The sequence below is a fragment of the Phoxinus phoxinus genome, assembly GCF_949152265.1.
Source record: "Phoxinus phoxinus genome assembly, chromosome: 13".
NCBI classification, from domain to species: Eukaryota; Metazoa; Chordata; class Actinopteri; order Cypriniformes; family Leuciscidae; genus Phoxinus; species Phoxinus phoxinus.
In genome coordinates this window covers 19,880,717-19,908,338 of record NC_136888.1, presented here as the reverse complement: position 1 = coordinate 19,908,338, position 27,622 = coordinate 19,880,717, and the positions used below count along the sequence as shown (strand labels likewise).

At 40.0% G+C, this 27,622-nt stretch overlaps 1 protein-coding gene across 11 annotated transcripts in view; it reads right to left on the bottom strand.

Annotated features, from left to right (window-relative positions):
* ehbp1 (EH domain binding protein 1) overlaps positions 1-27,622 on the bottom strand; it is a 130,958-nt gene that overhangs the window by 15,336 nt on the left and 88,000 nt on the right. For 6 of the 11 annotated variants that reach the window (XM_079633778.1, XM_079633787.1, XM_079633788.1 and 3 more), the window contains 6 exons: positions 24,597-24,765; positions 20,902-21,078; positions 17,768-17,919; positions 13,028-13,166; positions 12,528-12,628; positions 10,379-10,505 (listed from right to left, as the gene is read on the bottom strand). In XM_079633778.1, the coding sequence (XP_079489904.1) occupies positions 10,379-10,505; positions 12,528-12,628; positions 13,028-13,166; positions 17,768-17,919; positions 20,902-21,078; positions 24,597-24,765 (865 nt within the window). The remainder of the gene's footprint in view (positions 1-10,378; positions 10,506-12,527; positions 12,629-13,027; positions 13,167-17,767; positions 17,920-20,901; positions 21,079-24,596; positions 24,766-27,622) is intronic. The other 5 variants (XM_079633781.1, XM_079633783.1, XM_079633782.1 and 2 more) reach the window with 5 other exon arrangements.

Sequence of the window (27,622 nt, the reverse complement as noted above, 5' to 3'; positions counted from 1 at the left end):
TGGAGCCAGAGGTCCTCTCCTTTCTTATTTTGACAAATACTATCATTTCACTCTATCACCCACTTTAAACCTGCTTTTGGGAGCGCTGAACACAGGGGCAGAATCAAGGGCCTTTGGAAAAAGCTGAGTACTTCAGGTAATTAAAGCTGTGTGAGTGGCAGATGAGAGCGGTAAAAAAAAGATCACCTGGTGAAGCCTCCGAAAAGGTGTTTCATTAAAAGCCTTTTGCCATACAAGCACGGCACAATGTGGAGATGCTGTATTTTACCACTTGTGCTCAACAGGCCCTCAGAGCAGCGACTCGGATGAGAGCAGAAACCTATCCCGGTTAATAATCTCATAACAAAAGCTAAAAGACATCATCCTATTAACTAGTGGTCTCCAGCGCTAATGCGAGGCACTGCCTTGTGCCTCTGTATAGAGAACGCAGCTATTAAAAAGGAGTGTGTGAACAGCTGGCAGGAGACTCCGTCAAACCCGGGCCCTCTTTCACCCTTTATCTGTCCCCTCTTGTTCGGGAGCTGTTATTGATATCATGAAACTCAGCGTCGACATTGGTCAAAAATGTACATTTTGTGTCTTGTTTTAATGGAAACGAGTGAAACGAGAACACTAAGGTCACGGCATTTCTGTTTTACGATTTAGATGGTTCGATTCTCTGCAATAAGTCGGAGGAGGAATGCAAGTGACACCTCCCCCTTTCCCTCCAGCACCACCAACTCCTTGTTGCACATTTTACCTTTTTTCTTTTCTTCTTTCCTCTGTCCTTTCTTTCTCCGGGGGAATATTAAATGAGTGAGCCGGCTGAAAGGCGCTGAGTCGCTGACACAAAAAGCGTTAAAAATTCTCATTTGGTTGTCTTTATTTTGCTAGCGCCATGTGGTCCTTGAAGATGTTGAAAACACGGGAAGCAGAGGAAAGATCAGAGCCGGCTCATTAGCATTGGGACAGAACTGGAGAGGCAGCGGTGTATAGTGGGCCCTACTCCAGAGCTCCAGTGAGAGCGGTTGGTGGTAAGCTCCCTGTTTCATTGTGCTTTTGTCTTTCCTCTGGGTCTACCTCACAGCGGGGAGCAACGCTAGCCCCAGGTTACACAAGAGAATTATGGGAAAAAAATTATTTTGACCAAGGTGGAGAGGACTCAGACATTGTCAGACATAGGCTTTGTGGGCAAAGATGATGTTCTTTGCGAGATGACAGAAGGTGTAAACGATTCTTCTTCAAAGGCCCTATCATACTCGTACTGAATCCACTCTTGGCTGTTCAATCTACTCGTACAGTCTGAGAGAAAATACCCCACAGACCAACAATGTTCTCTGAAAATCATACCACAGTACAAACCTGCAGTAGTTATGCAGAAAATGTTAGACTAACTATAATTTATAAGCATGCAATTAAAAAAAGCTGTTTATTAGGAAATATATTTTAGCCCAAGGGCTTAGTCATGATGACTATATCCATACTGGCTGACCAAATTTTGATGGAAAGAGAAAAATATTAGTTCTAACCCATCTCCATCTCACCCCTGCCTTCCCCAGTCGTAATGAAATGGATAAAGGTCTAGTTGGATTGGTTTATCGGGTAAATCCTGCTGGTTGGCCTGCTATCTTGGATGATGACCCTGAAGAATGTCAACAGCTCATTTCCCCAAAGCTGGAAGGAGTCACCATGGAAGTCATAATCTGCTCCTCGGCAAAGCCCTTGATTCAAATACCAAATCTTTCCATCTTTCCAAATATATATTAACAGGAATCGTCCACACCTGCGCAACCATAACACTTATGAAGACCTGAGAAGGAAAGGCTTGGTACCAAATACTCCAGCTTTCAATTTTATAGAATGGTCTTTTGTTGTCATGGCTTCATATTCAGGCCACATTAATTGCCTGCAAACCTTGACACTAATGTAAGAGTTCCTGAATGTAGCTTAAAAAGTAAAGCATGGCAGTAGCAACATCAAGGTCGTTGGTTACATTTTTAAGGGCGGATCAAATGTATAAAGTAGAATATGTAAGTAACTTTGGATAAAATTTGCATAAATGTTAAGTTTTCATCTACTATAATTGCTTGCTTGTCATTAGTTAAAATGTTAGATTTTTTTCGTTTTTTGGATGAGATATTCACAGACAAACCCTGCATTTTCTGTTCTTACCAACAGGACGACAGCGACAGCATGAGACACCAGAGTGATTTTTTTGGCCACGTTGATGGGGGTCATCTGCTTGACACTAACTGGCCTCCAAAAAAAAACCCAGGACCAGATGTTACCGAAATGATCAACAACCAAAGCAACAATAGCTGCAGGGGGAGGGAGAGAGCAGCATAAATTAATGGCTGATTTCTCTGGCTTTGATGGAATTAGCGGTACTTCTTTTCTCAATGTGCCATGTGAATGTCCTTGCGTTAAACGTTTTTTTTTCCCTATTCTCTTTCTCTCTCTCTCTCTCTCTTTCTCTCTCTCCCTCTCTCTCTCCCCTTTTCTCCCTTTTTGACAAGTAAGGCCACCCAGCAGAAAGCAACTGATGCAAAACCCCCAAGTAATCCCTGTGTTTATCTCTCCACTGTGGTAAGTCTGAACACAGACCCCATTATCTCACGGATTTGAGCAAACTTTCATTTATTTGTTGGCCTTGGGTATTCTTTCTTCAACTTCGATGCCTGAGTTTAGGATCCCCTGATTCCCCTATTCCAATGTAAATAGATTTGCATAGGGTCACAATGCATCTAGCTGAGTACTGATTAGCTGACAGAGGGGAGGCCTGTTTGCAAGGGTGGGGGGACCCCAGTAGACATGTACATGTAAAAAGGTGCCTTCCAGGAGGGAGCAATGAGCACATACATATGTATCTGTGATTGCATGAAGCTTCTCAAAATCTACACAAAGCCAAATGGAAAAGGGCTGCTTGCATTCCTGCCCCCATCTCTTGTTCTTGGACCAAAACTAACGGTGTTGAGTTGACTGCACCTGAATTAAGAGCTAAAATTGACACAAATTCACAACGTCTTCTGTATTTTCTCAGTAAATGTATGATTTGTAGGCATAATACACAAAGAAACAAGACATTTAGATGACATGTCTTAAAGGAATTTACTCACCTTTTAGTTTTTCCAAACCTGTTTGACTTACTTTCTTTTGTTGAACACAAAATATGATATTTTGAAGAAAGTTTCAACTGTTTTTGTCAATATGATGAAGCCAATAGGGTCCAAAACAACACACACACACAAAAAAAAATCTAAATATTTTCTTTTTTGTTCCACATAGGAAAGAAATGTGAATATAAATTTGTTTTTATTTATGATGAAGAATTATATCATGTAGCATGAGCAATAATTTAAACAAGGACTTTATAGATGCTTTTGACATTTATCTGAAAAATCTTGTGGGTCAAAAGATGTAAATCGTTTGCAGTTACAGTAACAAAACTACCAGTATATGTGAGCTATAATAGATTTTTAAACTAGCATTAACAAAGGTGGCAGCCTTGGCCCCACCTATTTGGAACGCAAGTGTTTTGGTAAGACATTAGTGTGCATTAAGGACAGGTTGTAGCCATTTAGGAGTATCTCTGTTATCTCATCTACTTAGGACCCGCTCTACCTCTCTGTTTACAAACTAGAGGTGTGAAATTCTGGGGGGTTATCAGAGCTTGAGCAACACTCCATTTAGATTCACACTGAAGCCTGAGAGATTCTGAAATGGCTACCTGTAGAGACGACAAATTAGCACAAGCAGCAAGGTCCCGTCAACACCTGCAGAATGTTTTTCTTGCTAATATATTATTTGCTTTTATTTGCTTAATCCGTTTTCCAAGTAAACGTCTGAGCAAACGATTGCGGAGGGTGAAACACATCTGCTGGCCCCCTAGATGTTCAGCCTTTCAGATGACTGTCAAAAGCATTTAAAAAGTCCCTATTATCATTATTTAACAGAAGTTTCAGCTTGCGCCAAGTAATATAATGTACATTGTATAAAAGAAGATATATTGAAGCATGTCTCAACTCATTTTGTTCAAACAATGAAAGTCAATGTGGTCCAAAACAACATTCTAGTCCTTTTAAACAAAAAAAATTGTGCTCCACAGAAGAACAAAAGTCATACAGGTTTGGAATGACATGAGGTTGAATACATTTTTTTGGGTGAATATCCCTTTAAGGTCAAAAGGTACAACAAGATAGGAGAATGAATGTGACATGGCTTAGAGTGAAGGGAAATGGGTTAGTTGAGTGCAGAGGTGCAACTCCCTCTGCGTTGTAGTCATTTCCCTCCTGCAGTGTGTCTTTGCATAATTTGCTCCTCCTCCCCCATTAGAGCGGTCGGCTCGTCTCCCCGGGCCATGTGTTAGAACAAATTTGAGCAGTGTCATATTGCACGTATTTCAACAAGGCCAATACGGTTCCCGCCCAATTTGCTTAATGAATTAAGCTGAGGAGAGTAATGGATGTGCTAACACTATTAGCTGCCCTCCACACATCTGCATTGTCGATTATGGCGTCCAACCCCCCCACCCAACCCTTCCATTTTTTTTCTCTCTCTTTTTCTTTCCTCAGGTTTGCTTAAGGACAAATTGATAATGAGTCTCCTCCCTACAGTAACTATAAAAGTAGCTTCCCTCGCTTATCTTTCCATCTCTACTAAGCGGCTAACAGCAGAACAATAGCATTTAAATGGTCATTTCCATTAGCTCAAATGAGCTGTTTTGGGTGTCGTTAGCGTGTTTTAGCATGCTAAAGGTGGGCTGGGGAGAGACGCTCTGTGCTGATAAGGTTCAGGTAGTACGCTAGAGGAATGTGTAGCCTAGAGAGGCCCATACAAAGGGAAATGAACAACAACTGAGCTAGCATAGCAGGGCTGTTAGCACGTGAATGCCCCTAATTACAGGCCAACCCCGCGTCATTACACTTAATTGTAAAGTGTGTCTTAATCAGTTTCCATATGAAAAGGTCTATTAATTAAGTGCATGACTGAAATTCAATTATGTTGTCAGGAGACAATTTGTAAACCAAATAATGATCAATTATGCAAACCGAGTCCCACGCACCCAAACTGTTTGGCTAAGCCTTTTTCACAATGAGAAAAAAATAGGACGTAATAAAATTAAAAACAAATTTAACAACAACACAATTATTGAATGACATTCAAAAGCCGGAGTTAAAGAAATACTTCAAATGTCAGACCTGTCAGTGTCTGTTAGCTTTCTTTTCCTAAATATGTGTCGACATTTTTTTCATTGAACAATAGCTTGTGTTTGCTACAAAAAGTGGGGTGTTGCGCACAATATGCAAGTTCAAATCCTACATGCATCACACAAAGCCATTCCCGTCTCCTCTCGACCGTCCTCTACATTACAGACAAAAATCCAATAAAAATGAAAAAGACAGACACACACACCAGTGCCACAAAAACACAACAAAAACCAGCAGATCATTGAGGTCTTGGCTGGCGTTGCAGAGAGTGGCTCTCTGTTTTTCCACGCGTATGGAGCCGCAGTGGCACGGCACAAGCTGCGTTTGGCTGGGTCTTACTGGAATGGCAGTCAAGGGGGTGGGGGAGGTGGGGGGGATGAAAAGGCCTCAAGATGCTTCAATAAAGGGGAGATTATAATAAGCGCCATCATTGTGCCCCTTTTTGAAAATGTTAATCAGGCATATCACTGCCTGCCTGCAATGCCACATGTAGCAGCGTTTAACTTAACTTCACACCAACAATTTAGAGGACAGCAAGGCCACTGCAAAACACATGGGGGGGGGGGGGGGGGGATGAAAGAAAGGGATAGAAGGAAAACGAAAACAAACGGGGATGAGAGGGAGCGCTATGATGGCGACTCATCGTAATTTCCGTGCCGCTATAAAAATCTAAATTACATGTCTCACAATGCAGGCCGTATCTTCTGCAACCAACAAACCCTTCCCCCCGACACCCCCCTCCGCAGACACTATCCACCCCGTGCGTTTTATCTTAAGATTCTCAGACAATGCCTGGAGGATCCCCTTCTCTAATCTTCCTTAAAATCCCCTTTCATCCAACTGTTAAAGAATGTTTGAAAGCCTGACACCAGACCAAAAAAAACCCTCTTCACATCTGGGAAAAGCTTTTGGAGGGAGGGGTTGCTGGTTGGGGGTTTGAATGTAAAGTCAATGCAACTTAACTAATTAAATTGTTTTTGCCTCTCGAACATTCAAACGGCCTCAGAGATTAAAAATGGCTGATGTGAGGCGTTTTTCTTTCTCGCTTACAGAGATCATCACAATAGACGGACAAATGCAAGGAGAAATTACACTCATTTAGTTTAATACAAGACTAGCGCTAATGTCCTACATCATGCATTAATTGAGGCTAAAGGTCTAACCTGTTGATATTAGGTAGCGAGAATACATGACTTCACAAAGGAGATCTACGCTGCGCACGTAGCGGTCCGGTGAGAATTAAAACCAGTGGGAAGAACAAAGGCCGCAAAGCCAGTAGCCGAAAATGGACCATTCTGATGTTAAGTTAACCAGCTCTTGAAGTCGAGCACATAGTCCAGCACTAAACCTGAATAGGCAGCCACCTCCTGATCCAGCGCTGGCCTTTGGTCGTGCCGATAAAAGCCATCCTTATGAGCCGAATTCCTGCGTTTGTCTCCAGGCTTACTTTTCCGCTACTCACGGCGCACGCTTAGCAGGAAGGCTAAACGAGGTCTTTGGTCTTTAAAATTAGAGTGGACAAGCTACCGAACTAGCATGCAAATCCCATGGAGGAGAAAGAATAGGACAGAGGGAGAGAAAAGGGAAAAAAGAGAATTGAAAGAGAGACAACAGAAGAAAGAGAACAGCAGAGAGGGAGAGAAAAAAAAAAGTTTGCGATTACACCGATAGAACCCGGTGCGTGCCGATTGCGCGAGACATCACAAAACCCGTCTCGTCCCCAGAACCGGGGCGAGTATTATGCTCTAAACACTTTTCCTTCTCTTACTGCGGAAAGATTATACTGGTTATCCTATTAATGCAGCTGAAATGCCATTCTAGTGTCTTTAAGCTCTTGCATAGGAGGTCAAGAGGACTATGCCACCGCTTACAAGCATGCTGTGGATGTAATCTTCCCAAAGTTACAATAATTAATGTTAAGCTTCTTTAGCAATACGTTTCTGAAAGAACTTGCCTGATAATATACTTAAAGCTGTGTTAGCTGTTAGCTGTTGTCTGAGCTCGGAGACCATTTCCCCATGCGACTCACGTAGCCAAGCTTAAATCTTTAGTCAAACTAAGGGGCTGGTTACAAGCATGTTGCCTTAGCCACACGAGCAATTCCATTTCAGTCTTGGCGGAGCTGAGATCTATAAACGCAGACACTCAAGCAATTATTTCTGCATGGCCAACACTGTCTTGGAATGTGGGCAGGGAGAATTAATGTGGGAAAGCTGAGGGGGGGAAAAAGCGGGAAAAAAGGGACTGACGTTTTGAGACTAAAATATAAAAAGGTGCACATCCGTGAAGAAGCCTGGAAGAGGACGGCCTCGTCCCCGAGAATAAAACAAACATAACGGGCCTCTTCTGACACGTTTGTTTTTGCTGGCACAGACTGTGATGGCTTGTCTGTAAACTGCATTAAGCTGATGATATCCGTCTTGTATGAATTTCTGTGACCGCGTCGAAGAAAAGGAGAAAGGATTAGCATGCAATAAAACCTGTGTCAATCTTATCAGACTCAAGTGCAATTTTTAAACATATGTTAATCTCACCTAAAACTCATTCTTTCCCCCTGCTTTTTTAAAAATCTCTTATCGAGGACTCTGTAGGTGTGAGGGTTTTAGAGCGCCTTTAAATGCCATTATTTTCATAATTGCGTTCATTGTTGCAGGTTATAAAGCAATTTGAAAATCATATGTGTGCATAAATGCATGCTGAGCAGATGTCAGGGAGATGCATTCAGAGGGTTGCTGAATATCAAAAGCCGCGCAGATAACATTTACACACATTTCAATGCTGTGAGCTGAAAAATTTCAATGTGATTCGGGACGGTATTGTGCTCGGACAGAATGGAGAGTGCGCGAATAGCTCTCCTCTCTCACTTTTGATTTTGCGAAATGTTCAAAATTGATATGTTTTCGCCTAACATATTTAGACGTAATTCTAGGGATGTGGCTAACTGAGGTAATGGTTGAGCTGCTGGTGAGATGGGCATAGAAGCCTGTGTGTGTGTGTGAAGGACACTGCTCCCTCTGGTGTGGGAATAACAAGTTCATTAGGCAGGAGCCACCGCAGGCCTCTGCCTTCCCCCGAGCGCTCTGCGTTCCGTTTACGGCCTCCTAGCCCATCAGCGGCTGCATCATTAGGGCTCTGCCATAATTAAGAGCTGTTAGAAAGTGAATTCTCCAACTGCAGATTAGAAAATTAAACTATTTACTGATTACATATTAATAGAAGACAACAATGGCAGTCGCCATAAGCTTGGAAGGCAACCAAGGAATACATCTGTGTACTTAATTACCATAAACAATGGTTGCATGGAAATAGAGTTTTATACGCATTCCCTTCTGTAATACGCCTGATATCAGAAGACACTTGACAATTCGTGTTCAATTATCTCCATTCTTTAATGTGCTGTGAACTGCACACAGTAAATAAATTAACCAGCCCAATTACTGTGAATTCATCTGGGAAACAAATGCAAAAAACCAGCAGACTAAGGCAGAGCGTATAATGAGGTGGGGAGGGGAGGTGGGGGGTATCAGGGATCACGAGTAGTTCTTAGTACAGTTTTTATATCTATATAAATATAACTTTGTATGTGTACATACATGTACACGCGCATATATATATATATATATATATATATACACACACACACACACATATACATATTTACATATAAATATACATGTGTATACATATAAATGTAAATGCATAGAGATGTTTATTTTATATGTCTATATATATCATGAATTTAATTATTTGCCTAATTTATGTGTATGTATGTATTTATATGTATCTAGTGAGCACCCTATAGTATGGGTGGAGGAAGTAAATAAATACTTACAGAAGTAAGAAAAAATAAAGAAAAAACTCAATTGAGAAAAACTTTAACTAAATCCCCATGAAATTACAATTATATAATACTTAAAAGAATTAAGTACAACACAGCTTGGCAGTATGCTAAATTCAATATGTGTATGTTAAGCATGACATAATGACCTTGTTTGTTTTGTGTATTATTGGCTATAGAAGCTGTTACTGAAGAACATGTTGTCTGTGAACCTGGCGTGAATTCACCCGTTTGCAGTGCTGAAATGCGTGCACTAGCTCAGACAGGTAAGCACATTAAGGTGAGAATCGTACACACAGTCTGGTGTGTAACAGAGCCTCTTATTTCTGTGTGAGTGTGTAAATATTGCTGAAATGTCTGGTTTGGTTCTCCACCTGCTAGGCCATTCAAGCCATTTATCATTCAGAGCGAGAAAAAACCCTTCAAACGGACACAGCGGCTTTGACTTCAACAGGGTCCAGGTGAGTGGGAAGAGAGAGAGAGAGAGAGAGAGAGAGAGAGAGAGGAATGGATGGATGGAAGGTTGGGCAAACACAAAACTGTGATAGTCATGATATCATCCTCAATGTGATGGAGAAGCATACAAATTCAATCGTCTACTTTACCCTCCTTTTTTTAAGATGCCACCCTTGTGAGAAATTGTTTCGTATCAGCATCTGGATGGCAGGAGGCTGTTCTTAAATTTGGGTTATTGAGGTGCAGGAGCCATTGCCGTTTTAGCTCAGAACGAAGCTCTGTTTTAACAAAGGCTGAGCAGCCCTTTTTCCCTTCTATACACACCTGAAAGATCACCCCACATTCTTTCATATGTGTATATGTGAGGAGAAGAGAGAGGAATAGAGGGAGAGAGGGAGAGAGAGAGAGAGAGAGAGAGAGAGAGAGAGAGAGAGAGAGAGAGAGAGAGGGGGAGAGCAAGAGCATGTATCTATTAATATGTTTCTTTCATTATTTTAACATTTCCTTTTCTGTCCAGCCCCCAAATAGCAACCCTCCCCGTTTCTCTTCCTCCCCTCTTCACCCTTTACCCCTCTGCCATATCCCCCTCTCTCCCTCCTCTCTCTCTCTTCTACAGCATATCATTGAAGGCCAGATATGGGGTTCTGTTGCGCATGGCTGCACGGTACTGTTCAATAGTGGCTGGCTGGCGGACGCTATCAGCACTAGTTATCAGCTCCCATGAAGGCTCTCTTATCACGGCGGCCCAGAGAGCCTCCCTGCATCCTCACCGCCCCTTTTCATATCCCCGCTGCCGCCCCAACATCCCGGCTTCAAAGATTCACACTTCCCAAACTCCATAAGAGTTTGTGAACGCTCAATTTGCCAAAACTGTTTACAGTGTAATTGGGCGGCGTACCTGTGTCCATGAGATAGCGCAGACGCTTCTCCACACGCGAGGCCCGCGTGTCGATCTGCCTCTGCTCGCTCTCCAGCGCCGCCAGTTCTCCCACCACGTACTGACTGGTGTCTTTGAACGCTTTCTGCTGGGCAAGAACAAACGAGAGGAAGGGGGAGTGATGAGAGGTAAGAAATGAAGCATCACATCCTGGGTTTATACAGCTTTTTAATACCAGGGGAACAGTGGTCAGAATAATTACTGGTGCATATTGCTTTAATTAATTAAGCGAATGAATGTTCTTTTTTCTGCCTTCTTTAAAAAAATAGGATGTGATAAATTATTACAAAATTTTCCCAAATTAGGTTAATTACAAAGATGAGGTAATAAATAACAATAATACATACATTCAAAAATATTTATTATATATATATATATTTAAATATATTAAGTAATAATAAATTATATATATTTTAAATCATATTAACAATTTAAAATATATGTTAAAAATTGTATACATGATTATAAAATAAAATAAAATTCTGAATAGGTTTAAAGATTTATTTATTTGTATTTATTCATGGCTTATTAATGTTGATTTGCACCGTTATGGACTTTGGCTTTAAATGCTGAGCATGTTTATTAAAATAAATTATAAATAAAAATGTTCCATATACCCATACTATAAAGACTGTAGCTTTAAATGCTGAGGTTTGACTTCATGTGTAAAGCCTGGAGGCAGGAGGGTGCGCTTACACACCAATATAAACACACGCTAAATGACCGCAGAGAGAATCCAGTTTTACAGCAGTCTGGAGACTGACACACAGAGAAGCAAAATTGAAATATGTGGGAGAGGTGGGTCAGTGCCTAAGGGCCTATCAGCAGGGATCTAAGAGATCTACACAGCACACGTGTGTGCTCAGATTCACACATGTACGCGTTTGGAAACATGCTCCTATTCCTTTACGCATGTGGCCCTGGTGCCAGCACCCTCTGGCTCATGGGAAACACTGAAGTGAGGGATGAGACAGTGATTAGGGACAAATACAGTAATTAAACTGCACGCTTATTTCCAAGTGTGTGATAGTGACAAGCACTCCCACCCCCCTTTCTTCCACTCGTTTATCACCCGCCTCTGTCCTCTCCCACCAACCATCCTAATATTCTAAGAAAAGTGGGGGAGGTGGAAAAGAGTGCTAATTTAAATTCACATCCTAAAGATTGCTGCAAAAATATATATATTTTTTAGTGCTGATGCACCTTATTTCATAATAGGAAAGAGGGAAATGGGGAAGAAAGTTTTTTTTTTTTCATCCAAGACAGCACTTTTTCTGCCTGAGTCCTCCTGCTGTCCATCAAACTCTACCTTCCTCTTCCTCGCTGCTCTATCAAATACTTCTCCCACAAATCAATTTTACACATGATCAGCCCCCTCCCCCTGTTCTCGCCTCTCTGCCATAATTAAGTGTTGAAATTTCCATATATATTATATTAATGCAAACATCATTCGCAGGGTAATTCAGCTTGAGCTGGGTAATGGGCAAGTTCAACACCCATTAACCCCTACACAGAGAGGGGCAAAGCTGGTCTCTACTGACCTTCCCTCTCTCTCTTTCTATGTCTCTATCTCACTCTTCCCAGGATATGTTTCTCTATGCTCTGTCCCTGTATTTGGTACTGCAATAATTAAAATACTGTAGTTTCTTTAGATCAGCCTGCATCGAGAGAACGAAAGAAAAGATAATTGCATAGTTCTATAATTCTATATATATATATATTTTCACACTACGTTTTTATTCCCTTAAAAATAAATCAATAATTTTTTTTGATGGACATTGGGACCAGAAATGGAGACAAAAACGGAGGGGAAATTCAGGACAAATTGAAAGTGTTCTAAGAAAAAGGTTGAGTGAAAGAGGTATATCCACTGCTGCTCTGTCCATTTCCTTTTTCCCTAATCTTACAATTATCAGGGAATAGCACTCTAATTTGGCTGGTCTCTTTGGCTTTAGGGAAGAACAGATTGACATCAGCGTTCAAAAACCTCTCTGCCCCTCAGACAGATGTGAGTGACTGTGTGCGACTGTGACGTCCAACTATGACCTGGTGTCACAGACAACATCAGAACGAGCAGCGCTGACACAGAATTTAAATATGCATTAAGTACTTCATCTTCAGTTGGCTTTCGTCCTTCCATCTCTGTCAGAGCTCCCCTCTCCTCGCCACTCCTCTTCAGATCTTCAGGCACGGATCTCTGCCTTTTAACCTCTAAAACAAGAGAGAGACATATTAAAAGTTGGTTGATTCTCACCTGACTATAAATTAATATGTAGACAATTTTTTTTATCAGATGAACCTAACCCAATCAGACAGATCTGACATCTCCATTAAAACAATCACTAGGCATATATAAACACCATATAAAGCTGTTATTAAACTATTAGTATTCTTGAAGACCTCTAAGAGACACTTCAATACTCATTTTACAATAAGCCTAATTGGCAGAACTGAACCACAAACCTGAATGTAACCGACATGCTCATCTTTATGCATTAAATACATTCATTTATTAATTACTTAAGGGTTCCACAATGCAAAATCCTCCATAATCTTGGTTTATGCAGTCAAACTGGAGGAAGTGACATCAGCGAAAGTAAAGGACCTCACCTGGCCTGGTCTCTACGTATTGGCTGAATGATTTGAGCTGTGTTTTCCTGACAGCAGACTCCTTGTGGAAGACAACGGGACTGCGCAGACGTTCTGTAGCCCTGCGGAGACGCTCTGCATGCAATTCATCCACATTATTCTATAAACACATTAAAAAAAGAGAGGGAGGGATGAAGGGAGAAAGAAAAAAGAGAGAGTAAAAGAGCAGTTAACTTAAAAGTAGAGCGGAGTCATTTGAATAAAAGTTGCTTCTGATGCTGGTCGACATTAAAGAAAAGAACAAATTAGACACACATGGCCAAGAAATGTTTAACGATGGAGCGCCGTGCCTGAAGAACGGTCTAGGAAAGGTTCTGCAGCATTTGGTACATCTCAGAGTCCCACATTAACTCACAAGCACAAAGGAAATAAGGCAATTAAGTCTACTTTCAACAAAACCTGAGCCAGAAAATGTATTCAGATTATGCAAATTAAAAGCACTATTGTCTTGGAAGCGAACATGTGTTAGCAGCTTCTCACTGCGGCTTCCAATCACCTCAATATTAAAATGTGTTATTATGTGCCGGGCCCAATAAGCCAAGCAGACTGGAAAGCGAAACGACGGCATTCAGAATAACATTTGCAACGTCAATAATAATAGGAAACGTCTAATAAAGTTCGCAATTAGCGAACACGTTCCACTGCTTGAGACTAGGAGGGAGAAACATTGTTAGTGCAGACGTTAGCTCACTGGTGTGTGTACGGAAACCGCACAGCTAATAAAGACAAGCGTGCACAAACAGACACGCATACCACCTCTGGCCTGTTTATACTTAAATTATAACTTCTGAAAACAAAGCTACAATTAGCATCTCCCTAGAGAACAACAAATTTAGCCTGTATGAATATTAACAGTTATAGCGGTTTATTCAACTAATCCCACGTGTTTAAAGGGACGATATCAGATGTCCCAGCCCTAATCTGCAGCTTCTCTTCAGCCATCATGACAGATAGTAACTTAACTGTAAGAAATTCCTATAGGCTGGATAAGAAAACACTTTGGTACTTGGATGCGTGTGTGTTTGTATATATATATATATATATATATATATATATATATATATATATATATATACACACACACACACATATATATATATATAGCATTTATTAATCTCAACATTTACCAATACATTTTTAAGATCAAAAGTTGGATCTGTTAATACTAAGTAATGCACTGTGAACTAACATGAACTTTTTTATTAAGTTAAATAAATAGAAATATATTGATCATTGTTCAATATATATACATATATCATTGTTCAAGTGTTATGGAATTTAAGATAAAGAATAGAATAGAATGAGGCATTTATATAGCGCTTTCATAAAAATAAAAATAATTGTATTAAAAAAAAAATCATCATAAATATCATTATAAGAGTCACATCACATGACATTTTACAACCTTGATTTTCCTCCAGAAAAATTATTTGAATTCAGAAATTAAAAACATGCTCATCATAGAATAGGTAAAATAGAGTCATTATGTGTGTACATTTTTTAATAAATAAATAATAGATATGATGGAGAAAAATAACTAAATATACTCATTCATAAAACATCATACAATGGCAATCTGATAGTGAAAAAATGTCACCCTAAGTCCGTCCCTATAAGTGGAATGAGTACCGCAGTCATCACACAAAACCAAAGGCGTGAGCGTGTTGCGTGTTAAAACGACACATTCAACAGCCTGGATCTCTAGAGACAGCTCAACAAAGCCCTTTAACCCTGTCTGATTCCTCTCATGTTAAAGTCCAAAGAAAACAAACAGGATTCAAACCCAAAGCCCCGCTAGAATCCTCGTTTCCCGGAGGACCCAAGGCCTCCAACCCTCGCTAACAACCCCTTCCTTGAAACACCTGCCCCCACGGCCCCTCGGTACCCCTGGCTGGGGAAGATATCAGGGCTATCCCCACATCGCGATCAGCGCTTTTTAAACTGTTATCGCCCCGATCATTATTGTGGTGGTGGTGGGTATTATTTTGGCAGAGGTGTGTGTGTGTATCTGGGATGCGTGACTAATGTTGCGGTCTGCTGCTCATTGCAGGCGGTTATCGTGTGCCACCATGGCAGCAGGCTCACAGTGCATAGAGACAATTGCTAATGAGACACAACCGGGAGCACTGGGGGACTGCAGTGTGTGTGCTGGGGGGAACCGTTCTGTCCCACACCGTTATACTATGGCCTAGAGGAGTTGTGGGATGGGAGAATCCTCGAGGGATGGAGCGGATGATTCAGATTTTTTTAAGAGTTAAAAGACGGTACCACAAGAGAAGGCCTTGAGTGAGAGAGAGAGAGAGAGAGAGAGAGAGAGAAAGAAAGAGAGAGAGAGAGAGAGAGAGAGAGAGAGAGAGAGAGAGAGAGAGAGAGAGAGAGAGAGAGAGAGAGAGAGAGAGAGAGAGAGAGAGAGAGAGAGAGAGAGAGAGAGAGAGAGAGAGAGAGAGGTCTAATGCGTTTGTCTTAAAAAGGCAAGAAAAGACGTGGAGGAAGAACACTCAAACTTCTTCATGAAGACAAGGTTGCAATGGAGAATAGGGTGAAGGTCAGAAGAGACAAGAGAAAGCGTGAGCTGCTCTTTCTTTGAAACCCCACTAACCACTGAGGCTCAGAGCTGCAGTGCTCGTAACCCTGCTGATCCTCCCCTGGGCTTTGGCCTGCAGTTCTGCAGCAGGTGCTGGACTGTTCATAGAGAAAGAGAGTACAAGACCCTCATCACTAAAAGCCATTTCATAATGAAGGCATACTAGAAATTATCGGTTAAATCACCTTATCTTCTAGTTACTAAGATAGAAATTGTACTGTTCCTCGGAAACACTTGCCAGTTCTTGACAATATTGTTCATGTGCACATGTATACATTTTGCTTAAATAAGTGTCATACACTACCATTCAAAAATTTGGGTTGAGTTTTTTTTTATTTTTAGAAAAAGAAATTAATACTTTTATTCAAGCAAGACATTTATATTACAAAATATTTACTTCAAATAAATGCTATTCTTTTGAATTTGATTTTCATCAAGGAAACATTAAGCAGCACGGTTGTTTTCAACATTGAAAAATAAGAAAAGTTTCTCGAGCACCAAATCAGCCTATTAGAATGATTTCTGAAGGATCATGTGACTCTGAACACTGGAGCAATGATGCTGAAAATTCAGCTTTGCCATCATAGGAATAAATTATTACTTCTTTTTTAAAAGAAATTGTACTAATATTTCACAATATTACCGTTTTTACTGCATTTTTTTATTAGACAAATGCAGCCTTGGTGAGCATAAGTGACTTAAAAAACAAAAACAAAAAAAAAAACTCCTAACTTTTCAATGCTAGTGTAGCTGAAAGTAAATGCAGAAAATGTTCTCATGATTCTCAATTTTCTTTCAGAAAACTGTTTTCTCATGGCAGCTTTTCCATTCATTTTCTTAAAGTTACCGCTAACACAGTTAATAATTTGTATTAATCAAAATAAATTAGGTGTACTGTATAAATTATGCTATTATTGGTAAATTATTACCAATAATATAACTGGGTAAATATTCTTCTTCTCCAACCCAAATGAATCGCTGTATGTGTGACAATTTGCGTCATCCTCGTCATGTCTGTATATCTGTCTCTGGAATCTAACCTATTTGTGACTAGTCCTTGGGAAACCTCGACCAATTATTTCACACCTGCTGCAGTGCACTGAAAGAGGCCTGCCGACTCAAACGAACACATCACTGCAGTCATTGTGCATCAAAGAGCCTGCTAACATCTGCTCACAGGAAATCCCCTCTGTCAGCAGAGAGAAAGAGAGAGCAGAAAGGGGCGAACAGGTGGGGGAAGGTAGTCGCCAGCATCTCTGAACATGCCCTGCAGTCACCACCTGGGGGCTCTGAATACAACAGCGAGATAGGAGGTCATCACACACACGTATAAACACCAAGCAGTCAGCAGTACACAGGTATGCATGTTGTTCTTACACACAGAACGCTGGTATTTAATAAACCAGGTAAATCAATCCACTGCATGTCAACGTCGTGAGCCACACGCTGCTGTCGATACACCGCAAAGCTCTCTTCTCGCTCAGAAAAGGTCAGGTGTGATATGAGGTAATGGCTGTAAAATGTCATTCATGTGTTCTGGCTTAATATATAAACACATGATGATCCTCAGACAAATAATAAACAAGAGACAGCGAATCAAAGAAAATCAACCTGCCTTGGCCTTTTACCTCCTACACGCATAGTATGAAATGATTGGCTTGGTTCTCATTCTCTTAGTCTGTTAAAACTACCATAACAAGCCTACAATGAAATGCAATAAATAAGCTTTGGGAATGTTAAGTTGGGCACGTTTTTGCATATCATGAAGAAAATGTGTGTGGTGTCTTTCAGCACGCTTTATGTAGTTACTAGGGTGTTCTGGGTGGTTGTTTACAAGCCCAAAACAAAAGAGTACAGCCCCAAGTCTGTATGATATTCTGATCCCTAAATATGGCTCAGGTCCTCCTTCATTGTAAAGCTTTTTTAAATACTCATTCTATCTTAAAATCTGTTCTAAGCTACAAGTCTCACAATTTGAATTGACTCATGTCTTACTCAACAAAGTTAATAACTTAGGGAATCATTGTGAACTCCTAACCATAAGTATGAGCATTAATATTAGCGCTGCTTGCTTAGCGAATACAATTAAAGACAGAGCAGGTGTGTGTAAATGTTACCTGCAGGCCGCCTGATTCAGGGCTGAGGGGTGAAGTACTGGATGCCGTCAGTGACGAAGAAGAGGATGAGGAGGAAGGAGAGCTGCCACCCTGTGGCCGAAACTCTGTGAGCTTCTTGAGCTTCAGGTCCACATGCCTGCTGTTCATCACACCTAAAAAGAAAAAGAGCGAAGGGAGGAAGTGTTATATGCAGTAGGCCACTCGTCTCCAACACACAGATAAGCAGAGAACATGACAATGTTTGCCCTTAAGCAAACTGGCCCTCTCAACCTCATACACACTCACATATACACACACTTTGCTGGAGAGATAGCGAGATGCTGTGAGCACGACACACCTGAAATGTCTCCCTTTATTCATAAATGACATCCACACACATGTTGTGAATTAAAAGTTTTTCACAAGTTTGTTGTTCCCAATGCAACTTTGAATTGTAGATTGCTGAGCAAAACCCATTTCTGTTGGTTGGATTTTACAGAAATATATACCGGTAATTGTTACGGTCACGGTTCTGGGGTCAGAAAGGCTTTTGAAAGGCTGTTATGCTCAGCAAACCTGTATTTATTTGATTAAAAATACAGTAATAGTTTCTTACGACTTTGTCAATTTTCATCGATATAATGTGTCATTACTGAATAAAAAGTATTCATGTTTTTACTAACCTCAAACTTTTGAAAGGTAATGTATATTAATTACATATGAAATATACAAAAACAATAACAATATTTATATAAGAATATCATTACATATTTACATATGTAAATATTTTTTCCCTAAATGTATTGAATTATTAAATGCATTATTTATTAACAAACAATACATATTGAAATGCATAATTTATATATAAATGTATATCTTCATTTTAATTAATACAATTTATACATATTTATTACAAATAAATTATTATTTATTTGAACATTTTCTAAATAATCAAATGTGATAAAATTATTTTATAATTATGATATTATAATGCACAATTATTAACACATTTTAACATTATTAATAATGTTATCTAGAGACCTTGCATTATTGTTGTTTTCCACTTTCTCTCTTGGAAAAAAAAAGAGAAAAAACTCTTTAACTTGCTTTGTTGAGATCACAAAACAAGACAAAAAAATAAATAATAATGCACGACTTTTGTGAGCCTCTGTATATGCCACAATGAACTTTGTACTGTACTGTTTGTGAATTAATCCTCTAGGGAATTAATCAGCACTGTGTATTTCCACACAAGATTTCTCACAGCTTCAGCTGCATACTGAAGAAGAAGAAAAAAGAAAAAAAAAATCAATGGACACTCGGATAGACTCCAGCTGAAACGCTGTCCATTCATTTAGCTCTAATTCAATGGACACTCGGATAAACTCCAGTTGAAACGCTGTCCATTCATTTAGCTCAAATTCAAGAAATCTCTAGCTTTCCTCCATCTATTTTTGAAACTGACTGCTGCCCAAAGTATTTATTTTTTCATCAGTGAAGGAACAACGTCAGAGGTGAGCAGCCACACATGTGCACGGCTTAAAGGGAACAGTGTTAGTCCCTGTGATTACTTGAAAGAAACACAACCCACAATACCTTATCTTTCTCTTCAAATGAACAATGGCTTCTAAATTTCTTCCTTCCCATGCAGACTTGTCTTTCACGTGATGGTGCCTTGTTTTATGTCCATCTTTATATTCTCCAAGTCTGTCTTTCTCTAGTAACCTTTCACTAGCAGGTTTAGCCTTGCCTCTCTCTCTCTCTCTCTCTCTCTCTCATCTGGCCTGGAGATGAAAGTGAGGTGAGGAAGCTTTTCATGTGGGTCCTGTTCTCCTCGTCTCACAGCATCCCTCTCTCTGGCCCAAAAAACACCACAGGAGTCATTTGTGTGTGTGTGTGTGTGTGTGTGTGTGTGTGTGTGTGTAGTGACCAACAGTTTTGCTCAAACACAAGAGTCACATCCCCAACTAACTAAAAGTGTGCACCATGATAATGACGTATTCATTTCTGTCATGACAACTCTCTGAGTGTTTGGCATGGTAATGGGTATGACAATGTTGATATATTTGGTCTTGGTGGAATAAATCTGCTACGCTGCTGCAGAGCAAGTATGGGACTAGCTACTGCCCATACATACACAACACTCTGCTGCTGTACAATATAGCATACATGAATTACCCGTAGCAGATCTATACAGGTGGAGCTGGGGAAGGCGGAGGGTTTCTGAAAGCGTGCTGTAGCTGCTACAGAAAATGCTGACCAAGTATTTAAAGGTTGAGCACGCAAGTTAATTTTCTACTGATACAGCAGTAACCAATAAGCTGTGCCCTATAGAGAATGATGTGATTGCACGCAGGTCCAAATGTGCTATAAAAAAAATAAAAAATAAAAAAAGTAAGATTGAAATGAGCAAAATTAACTCGTTTTTCATAATCAATATGCAGGAAAAAAAGTTTTTGTTTGAAAATATAGACCTTTTCAAAATAACAGACAAAAACACAAACCAAACAATGCAACAAACAATGTAGACTGTACACAAGTAAACTTAAGAGAAGGAGAATAAATCATATATATCATATCATATGACTTGCTCAGCGAGACACAAAAACAAAAAACAAACATCTCTTCAGATGATATAATTGTGTTTGTCTTGGGAAATGTTCAAATAGTTTTTAATTAAACTAATTAAACTCTTACAGACACAAACAACCATTCTGTGTCTGAAACAGATGAGCTTATTTTGAATTAAAAGATAAATACATTTTAAAAGGTGCTTAACATAGAAAGTAATACCACTGGAAACAGAAGAAATATCAAAATTAGAGAGTTTAGAAAATTAGAAAATTATTAGTTTGCTGTGCTTGTTTCTAGGGCTGCACAATTTGGACCAAAGATTTTGTTAATATATATCAATATGACCATAATGATAATAATAATAACATGATTTCAGTTTAATTTTAATTAATCATGCAGCCCTACAAAATAAAGGGTCATTATGGTAGGATAAGAGGTCAAAAAAAAAAAAAAAAAACTAAAGTTGACACTAACAGAAGTAGATGCACACAGATATATCACTACAAACAAGCACATGTGTGTAGTGTTACCATGCGCACACGTTCCCACACACAAGGACAGGTCATGCAGTGTTGGGTTACCCAGAGAGGCCAGGTCACTGGCAGAGTTAGTAAAATCATCCTCCATTAGACATGAAGACGACAGCTCCTCCTCAGGGTTAGTATGCGTGACATCATCAGCGTGTGACGCCGTCGCCTCAATATCACTCCTGCCCTCCTCATCCACACCCTCCACACTCACCCCATCCACCACGTCTGCTAGCAAACAAACAAACAGGGATGGCCAAAAAAAAAAGAGAAGAGCAAAGAGACAGAGGTGGTTAGTGAAGCATTGAGCGTTAGTTCGGCATTCCAGCAGGAAAGGAAACTTTGCATGTTAGTACAGAGTCAGAAAAGCATTTTGTTTAGACCCATTTATACATAAAACGGTAATTCCTTAACAAAAAGTTTGCTGCTGTCACATTGGGGTGTGTTTGTTTGAGCTGAGAAAAATCAGGCAGATGGCTGAGAGTGTCTGGCAGAGAGCTGAGCTTTATGTGTGTGTGTTGCATGGCGGATTTGGCCTTGACGGCAAAATCTCCTCCAGAGTTCCTCTTCCGCATCCACAGATCTGAATCCCACAGAGCCCTTGACAATACACACTCAATCCAAACACATCGATCTCATTCAGTTATATGGTAACTAGAGCAGAGCCGCACACACACACGCTTAAATAAGAGACAGAACAAATAAAAAAATGGTGCTGCATGATTTAAGGAAAAAAATCAAATTGCATTTACTCTGATTGCCATTAAAATGTGATTTAAAAAAAGTTCCAGGTTTCCTGTGCTTGTTTGTAAGTCTGCACAATTTGGCCAAAATGTTAGTGATTTGCGAAATGCGAAATACCTTTAATGTAATTATTTTTTTTAAACAATAGTACTAAATATAAATATAAATACAAATATTAAAATTGTAAAAACTATTGTAATGTTTCAATGTAAAAAAAATTTTTTTTATTATTTTATTTGACACTACAACTGTAAAGTTACAACAATTTAAACATTTATGGTCGTCTTCATTTCTTAATTTTCAAACGTTAAACCATAAAGCTTTTATTTTGGTGGAAAACCAGAGAGACTCAAGGCTTCTCTCGTGTTGACAACAGCTGGTTTATAAGCACTTTTCATTACAAGTTTGGGAAGTTTGTCATCTTCCCAAACGCACGTTATAAGCAACCCAAACTCAGAGCAAATGCAGATATGGAGTTCAAGTGGAGCAGCATTTCATGTAAACCGAGCTGCTCTGAGACACTGACAACACTGGATCATGAGCTGCTCGCACATAAAAGAACAGAGTGCTTTACTTTGAACCACCCAGCACATATATTTATTTAAGAAAATCACAGCTTTTGTGATTTGATTATCGCACAAAGCCATATCACGATTTTGGTTTTATTTCGATTAATCGTGCAGCCCTGTGGCACATGACATTCTCCAGAAAAAAACATTTTGAAAATCATAGAAAAAGAAATGACAGCATGTCCCTTATTTCCTTTCTCTCATGCTTTTTTAATTTACTTTCCATGATATAGCCACACACACACACACACACGGCAGTGCTAAGCTAATTAACAGAACACATTCTGCTGGAGTTGGTGAAAGTTTTGCTGGTGAATGTTTTGCTCTACTCAGCTTGAGCTCTCTCAGAATTAGAGCAGAGTGTTTGTGTATTCAAGTGTGTGTGTGTGTGTGTGTTGGTGGGATTATGCGTTCTGCACGATAGGCCTTGTGCATCAAGCCTATAGCATTTCCCTCCAACCTGATTTTTAATGAGTTCTACAATTAGCAGAGTTCAACAGCCTGAAAGGCCAAATAAACCGTTTTTTAAAAACTGTCTTTCTTTCTCTCCCTCTCTCTGACCCGGTTTTTCCTCTGCTCTGTCCATATGCAGGTTTGTCCATCTCTGCAGGCCACGAGATGTGTTCTGTGGTGTTTCCGAGATGCGGTAAACTCGTGATTGTGGAGGAGGGAACACTATTAGGCGGACAGGGAGAGGATGAAGAGAAAATGGAGGGCGTCAAAGAGGGAGAGATGAAAGAGATAAAAGGAGAGGAATATTGTGTCTCCCCTTGAGCTGTGAAATGGTACACACGGACACGAGCCGGCACAGAATTAGGCACAGCGGCTAACCTGCTATGTTAACACCTCGCGTATTAAACAAAACCTCGACGCGCCGCTAACACCCCTCTCGCTCGACGTACGTGCACGCTTTTAATTATACGCAGCAGCTAGCCACAACGCTAACACCCCTCGGCGTAAACACGTTTAATAACACACCAAAGCTACCCGCTATGCTAATGCCCCACTGTTTCCGCACAGTCCTCCCAATGGCTAGCGCTACACCAACGTGCCATCTCATTGTCCTGTAATGTGAAATAAAAGGAGAAATGGTGGCTGATGATAACGCGGGACGCGGCAGGAAAGCCGAGCTGAAGAAGATCCGGTCTATAGGAGTCCTCCATGGACAATGAGACGATGATTACCCAGCATGGGTGTGTGTTATAATGACGGTGATGATGATTTGGGCCGTGTGGACTGGTGTGTATGAGTGCGTGTTGGGGCATAGGGCACTGTTGGCTGTCGCCAGAGTTTTCCTGATGTATTTCCGAAGGATTATGTGTGAAGCGACTGGCTGAACAAATGGAAGTGAAGCCCTCTGTGAACACCTCAAATTAGAGTTCAGACTATGTGGGTGTGTTGGTGTGTTTCTTAATGTAATGCTCCTTTGGGCCTTGAAAGCAGAAGTGTTGGTTGTCATTACGGAGTGAGCAACAAAAACGTTTTTTAAGGGCTGAAAGCCACTAATGGACACACACATATGGCCTGCTCCTAATGGACACACACACACAAGCTTCGTGAGCCAATTAAAAATCTCACAGGCCAAACACCAGCATTCGGCCTTAATGTTCTGTTAGGAACATTTTCAGGGAGCCTATGGGAGCCAGGAATAACAAACACTGACAAAATGTGTCTCATCAGAATAAATATTACCATGGGGATTGAATTCCAACCTGCATTAACATGCTTATTACTCTGCAGTTAATAGTGCAATACTCTATTAAAGGATTCCTTTAGCAAAGAATGTACATTTTGTACATTGTTGTATATGTAATGCATTAAAATAAAGCATAAAATACAATAATATAAAAATATATTAGATAAACTTTAAATTTACTTCAATTAATATCAATTGCACTGTAATAAAATAACCTCATGTTGCTCTAAACTTGTATGTCTTTTTTTCTGTGGGACACAAAAAACATTTTTCAGAATTCTGTTTTTGTCCATATAATGAAAGCTGTTGTTTTGTACCGCATTTACTTTCATATTGTATCTAAAAATGTACATAGCACACTAGTGCATATTGGGCAAAACAATACCAATATTTTTAGGCAGTGAATGAGTTATATCAATATTCAACATCCCATTTTCTTTATCGGCCATCTTGGATGGGTTTTTCATCTGACCATGAAGCAATGCATTGTGGGTTTACCTTAATTATGAAGGATGTAAAGCTATTTTAGAGTTCGCAAAGCAGGTATGTACATTTTTGGGGAGACTGTCTAGATAGGCAGGTCACTAGGTTTTGGAACAGAGCTCCTGTGTGTGGTATTTCAGCGTGAACGCATGCAGATTTGCGTGTGCGTTTGCATGCTTATGAGAAAGTGTGCGTGCGTGTTTATGCATTGTGAGTGTATGTGCGTGTTCGGCCTATAAAAGCCCCCCTGCACTCACCTCCAGCTGTCTTTGACCTTCCTTTTAAGTTGTTCCCAGCTGCACTACAGGCAATAGAGGTGGAGTCAGTATAGAGAGGCAGTTCAGCCATCTTTACTCCAGATCGAGCCTCGGCTATCAGCTGCCTGGCTCTCTCTCGCAGCTGCCTGCGCCGTTCTTCATCACGCTCCTGACACACACACACAGACATAGGCAGAGGGAGAGGGGGGTTATTGAACGGGTGCCATCTCAAGTAATTGACAGAAATGCCATTTTCACTCCTCTCTCTCCCATCAGATCAGACTGATAGCAGCTTTCTTTACTATCCAGGATGGAGGGTCTCTGGCACAGAGAGAGAGTGAGTGAGAGAGATTCACTGCATGGTTTATTTGTCATTGATTCTGTATCCAGACATAATAAACCTGAGATATTTGCTGGAGTGTCATTTTTTCTCTGACTACATGTTTACGAGTGTTTTGTGTGCATCAACAAGAGGTAGAGACAGAAATGTATGCATCAACTACTTCACAACATCAATTTGGTAATAGACAGATGAGGAAAAGAGAGAAGATGACAAGGATCGGGAAATGTCATTGGATACAAACTTTCACTACGTTCATTAGTGAACACTGCTTATTAATAACAGACCACACTCCAACAAACAGTTTGCCATATTGGATATGTCACACAATCTTTTTAAGGCAACATGAAAGGCATTGACCACCGTTTCACCGTGTCTACGCGGAGGCTAAGATCAAGTTCACCCTTAAGAGCACCTCAAAGTATCACAATGGTAATGTTTGTTTTTCAAATCTATGAATAAATCTATTGGCTATTACTCGCTGCTAACTACCATAGTGTGATGCATTGTTAGAGAAATTAACTAGCTAGTCACAACTGTAGTAAATTGTTTGAACCAAGTTTGCACCGTCATGCAGGCGGTGAAATAATAACTTTTCCTAATTAATCAGAGTTTTTTTTCCTTTCCTTTAACGCCATTCCAGCATCTACTGTATGGCTACTGTATGTTCGTGGCGAGGGCCAGGTTTAGTTATTCAAAAATGAAACTAAATAAGTTTTCTAAAAACCTTAAAAACTAAATTTGGATTTAATCAGTTCAAGATTACAATAACATGTTATCGGAGGGCTATGTTTTTTTCTCTGTTGTTTTGCTTTATTTATAGATGCTTGATTCAATCTCCGTCTTACATCATACTACAAGGTTCCCACGGAGCACTAGAGCAAGGGTAACCACCTGGTTATTGCTCTGTTGCAGGACATTGATGTGATTTTGCGGGACAATGCGGGACACGTGTGAGAGAGATCATTTACTACTATTATACTATGTAAATATTGTTTTACATTAGTTGGAAAGCCTATTTATCATTACTTTGGGCAATACATCGCCAATAAGCTTTGTTAATTGTGACCGGCTCTGTGACTGTTACTCAATTTGCCCAGGTTCCAATTAAACAATGTAATTTATTCTACAGGACTTATTTAGTCTGCTAAATACAATGGTTAGTAAGCAAAAAAAGCATTTTATACTGAAATAAATTTCCTTAAGTATAGCAACTAGTTTAGTTTATTTTCCTTTAAAATAAGATCCTTATAATAAGAACCAGATCCTGTGCATCCTGAACCTGTATTTTTAGTTGGATCTGGCAGGTTTGATCAGGATGATCTTATCCAGTATATGTCTATATGAAGTGCTGGCTGGTGTAAATGTATTTAACGACTTTTGATGAGGTCCGCACTGATTCCTTTGCTCTGTCCAGTCGTCATCAGCGGAAAAAAATAATCATATTTTTGTGCATTATAAGTTGCAGTATCACTACCACTCATTAACATTTAGACAGGTTCGCTTAGCATGATGGGTAACCTGGCTCCATAGACAGCCACATGAACACACATGCACACATTTTCAAGGTGCTAACAGGTTTCTAAAGGAAAGGAGCAGAGAGTGAATTAGCTCAATTGGTTACAAAAGCGTTAAGCTAATTAACCCCATTTCACCTGTTTCTGTGGACACTGTTTGTCTGAGGCCATTGTTCAGAAGGACAATAAGCGGAGAGATGCAGATGAGGGAATCCCAGGAGCACTTTTCAGGGGTCCAGCCTAGGGGCCCTTGAGTCTCAGGGTAATTTGAACATGCAAGACAAAGCTAAGGCCAGGTTACACCTGAAAACACAGAAGCGCTCCTGCCAAAGCTGAATTGGGCACGTTTAGTGCGAGTGTGTGTCCACTATGCTCTTGCAAAATGAATACATTTCGGGGGGGACGACGACGACGACTTGGAATTGCTCAATTTAATCACATATATAAAAAAAAGAAAAGAGAACCATGTGTTTCTGTGAGTGTGAATAAAATCTGCCAGTATAATAATGTATTTTTCGTTTGAGCTGTGAGGCTTTTGCCCTGTGCTCATCATACAATTTAATGTAATATAATTGTCATTCTTTCTGTAGCTGAAGTTTAAAACGCAGCATGATCGGCTCAACCTTGCAGGTATCATCACACACAACCTTCGACACACTGTTTTACATACAGAGATTCAGGGCTGGACTAGCCATTAGTACAGAAAATGAGATTCCGTGTGTGTGTGTGTGCCCAGAGGACAGGATTACCACCGTGCCCAGTGTAAACTGCTTTTAGGCAACTCAGGAAATGTTCCGTAATACTGTAGTCAAGGAAAATTAACAAGAGATGAAGAACAGCAGCAGACAGAGGAAAAGGGGAGATGCTTCCATCAATACAGACTGTGCTGAAACATTTAACAGAGGCTTAAACTGGTCAAATCTGTAAAGGTGCAGACAGACGCTTTATGAAGTTGGAAATGCATAGTATAGCTGGTATAAATGCTGATTCGCACTAAATGGATGCTAACATTGATAATAAAAAAAAGGCCAGACACTTGAATGCATCTCTGTGAGTCTTAACCTAACCAGAACAATTTACTTTCACTGAAAATTTTTACTTTTCACATTTTATTTAAATTTTCCAGGCCTGTACTTTTTTCACCACATTTTATACTTCTGTACGATTTA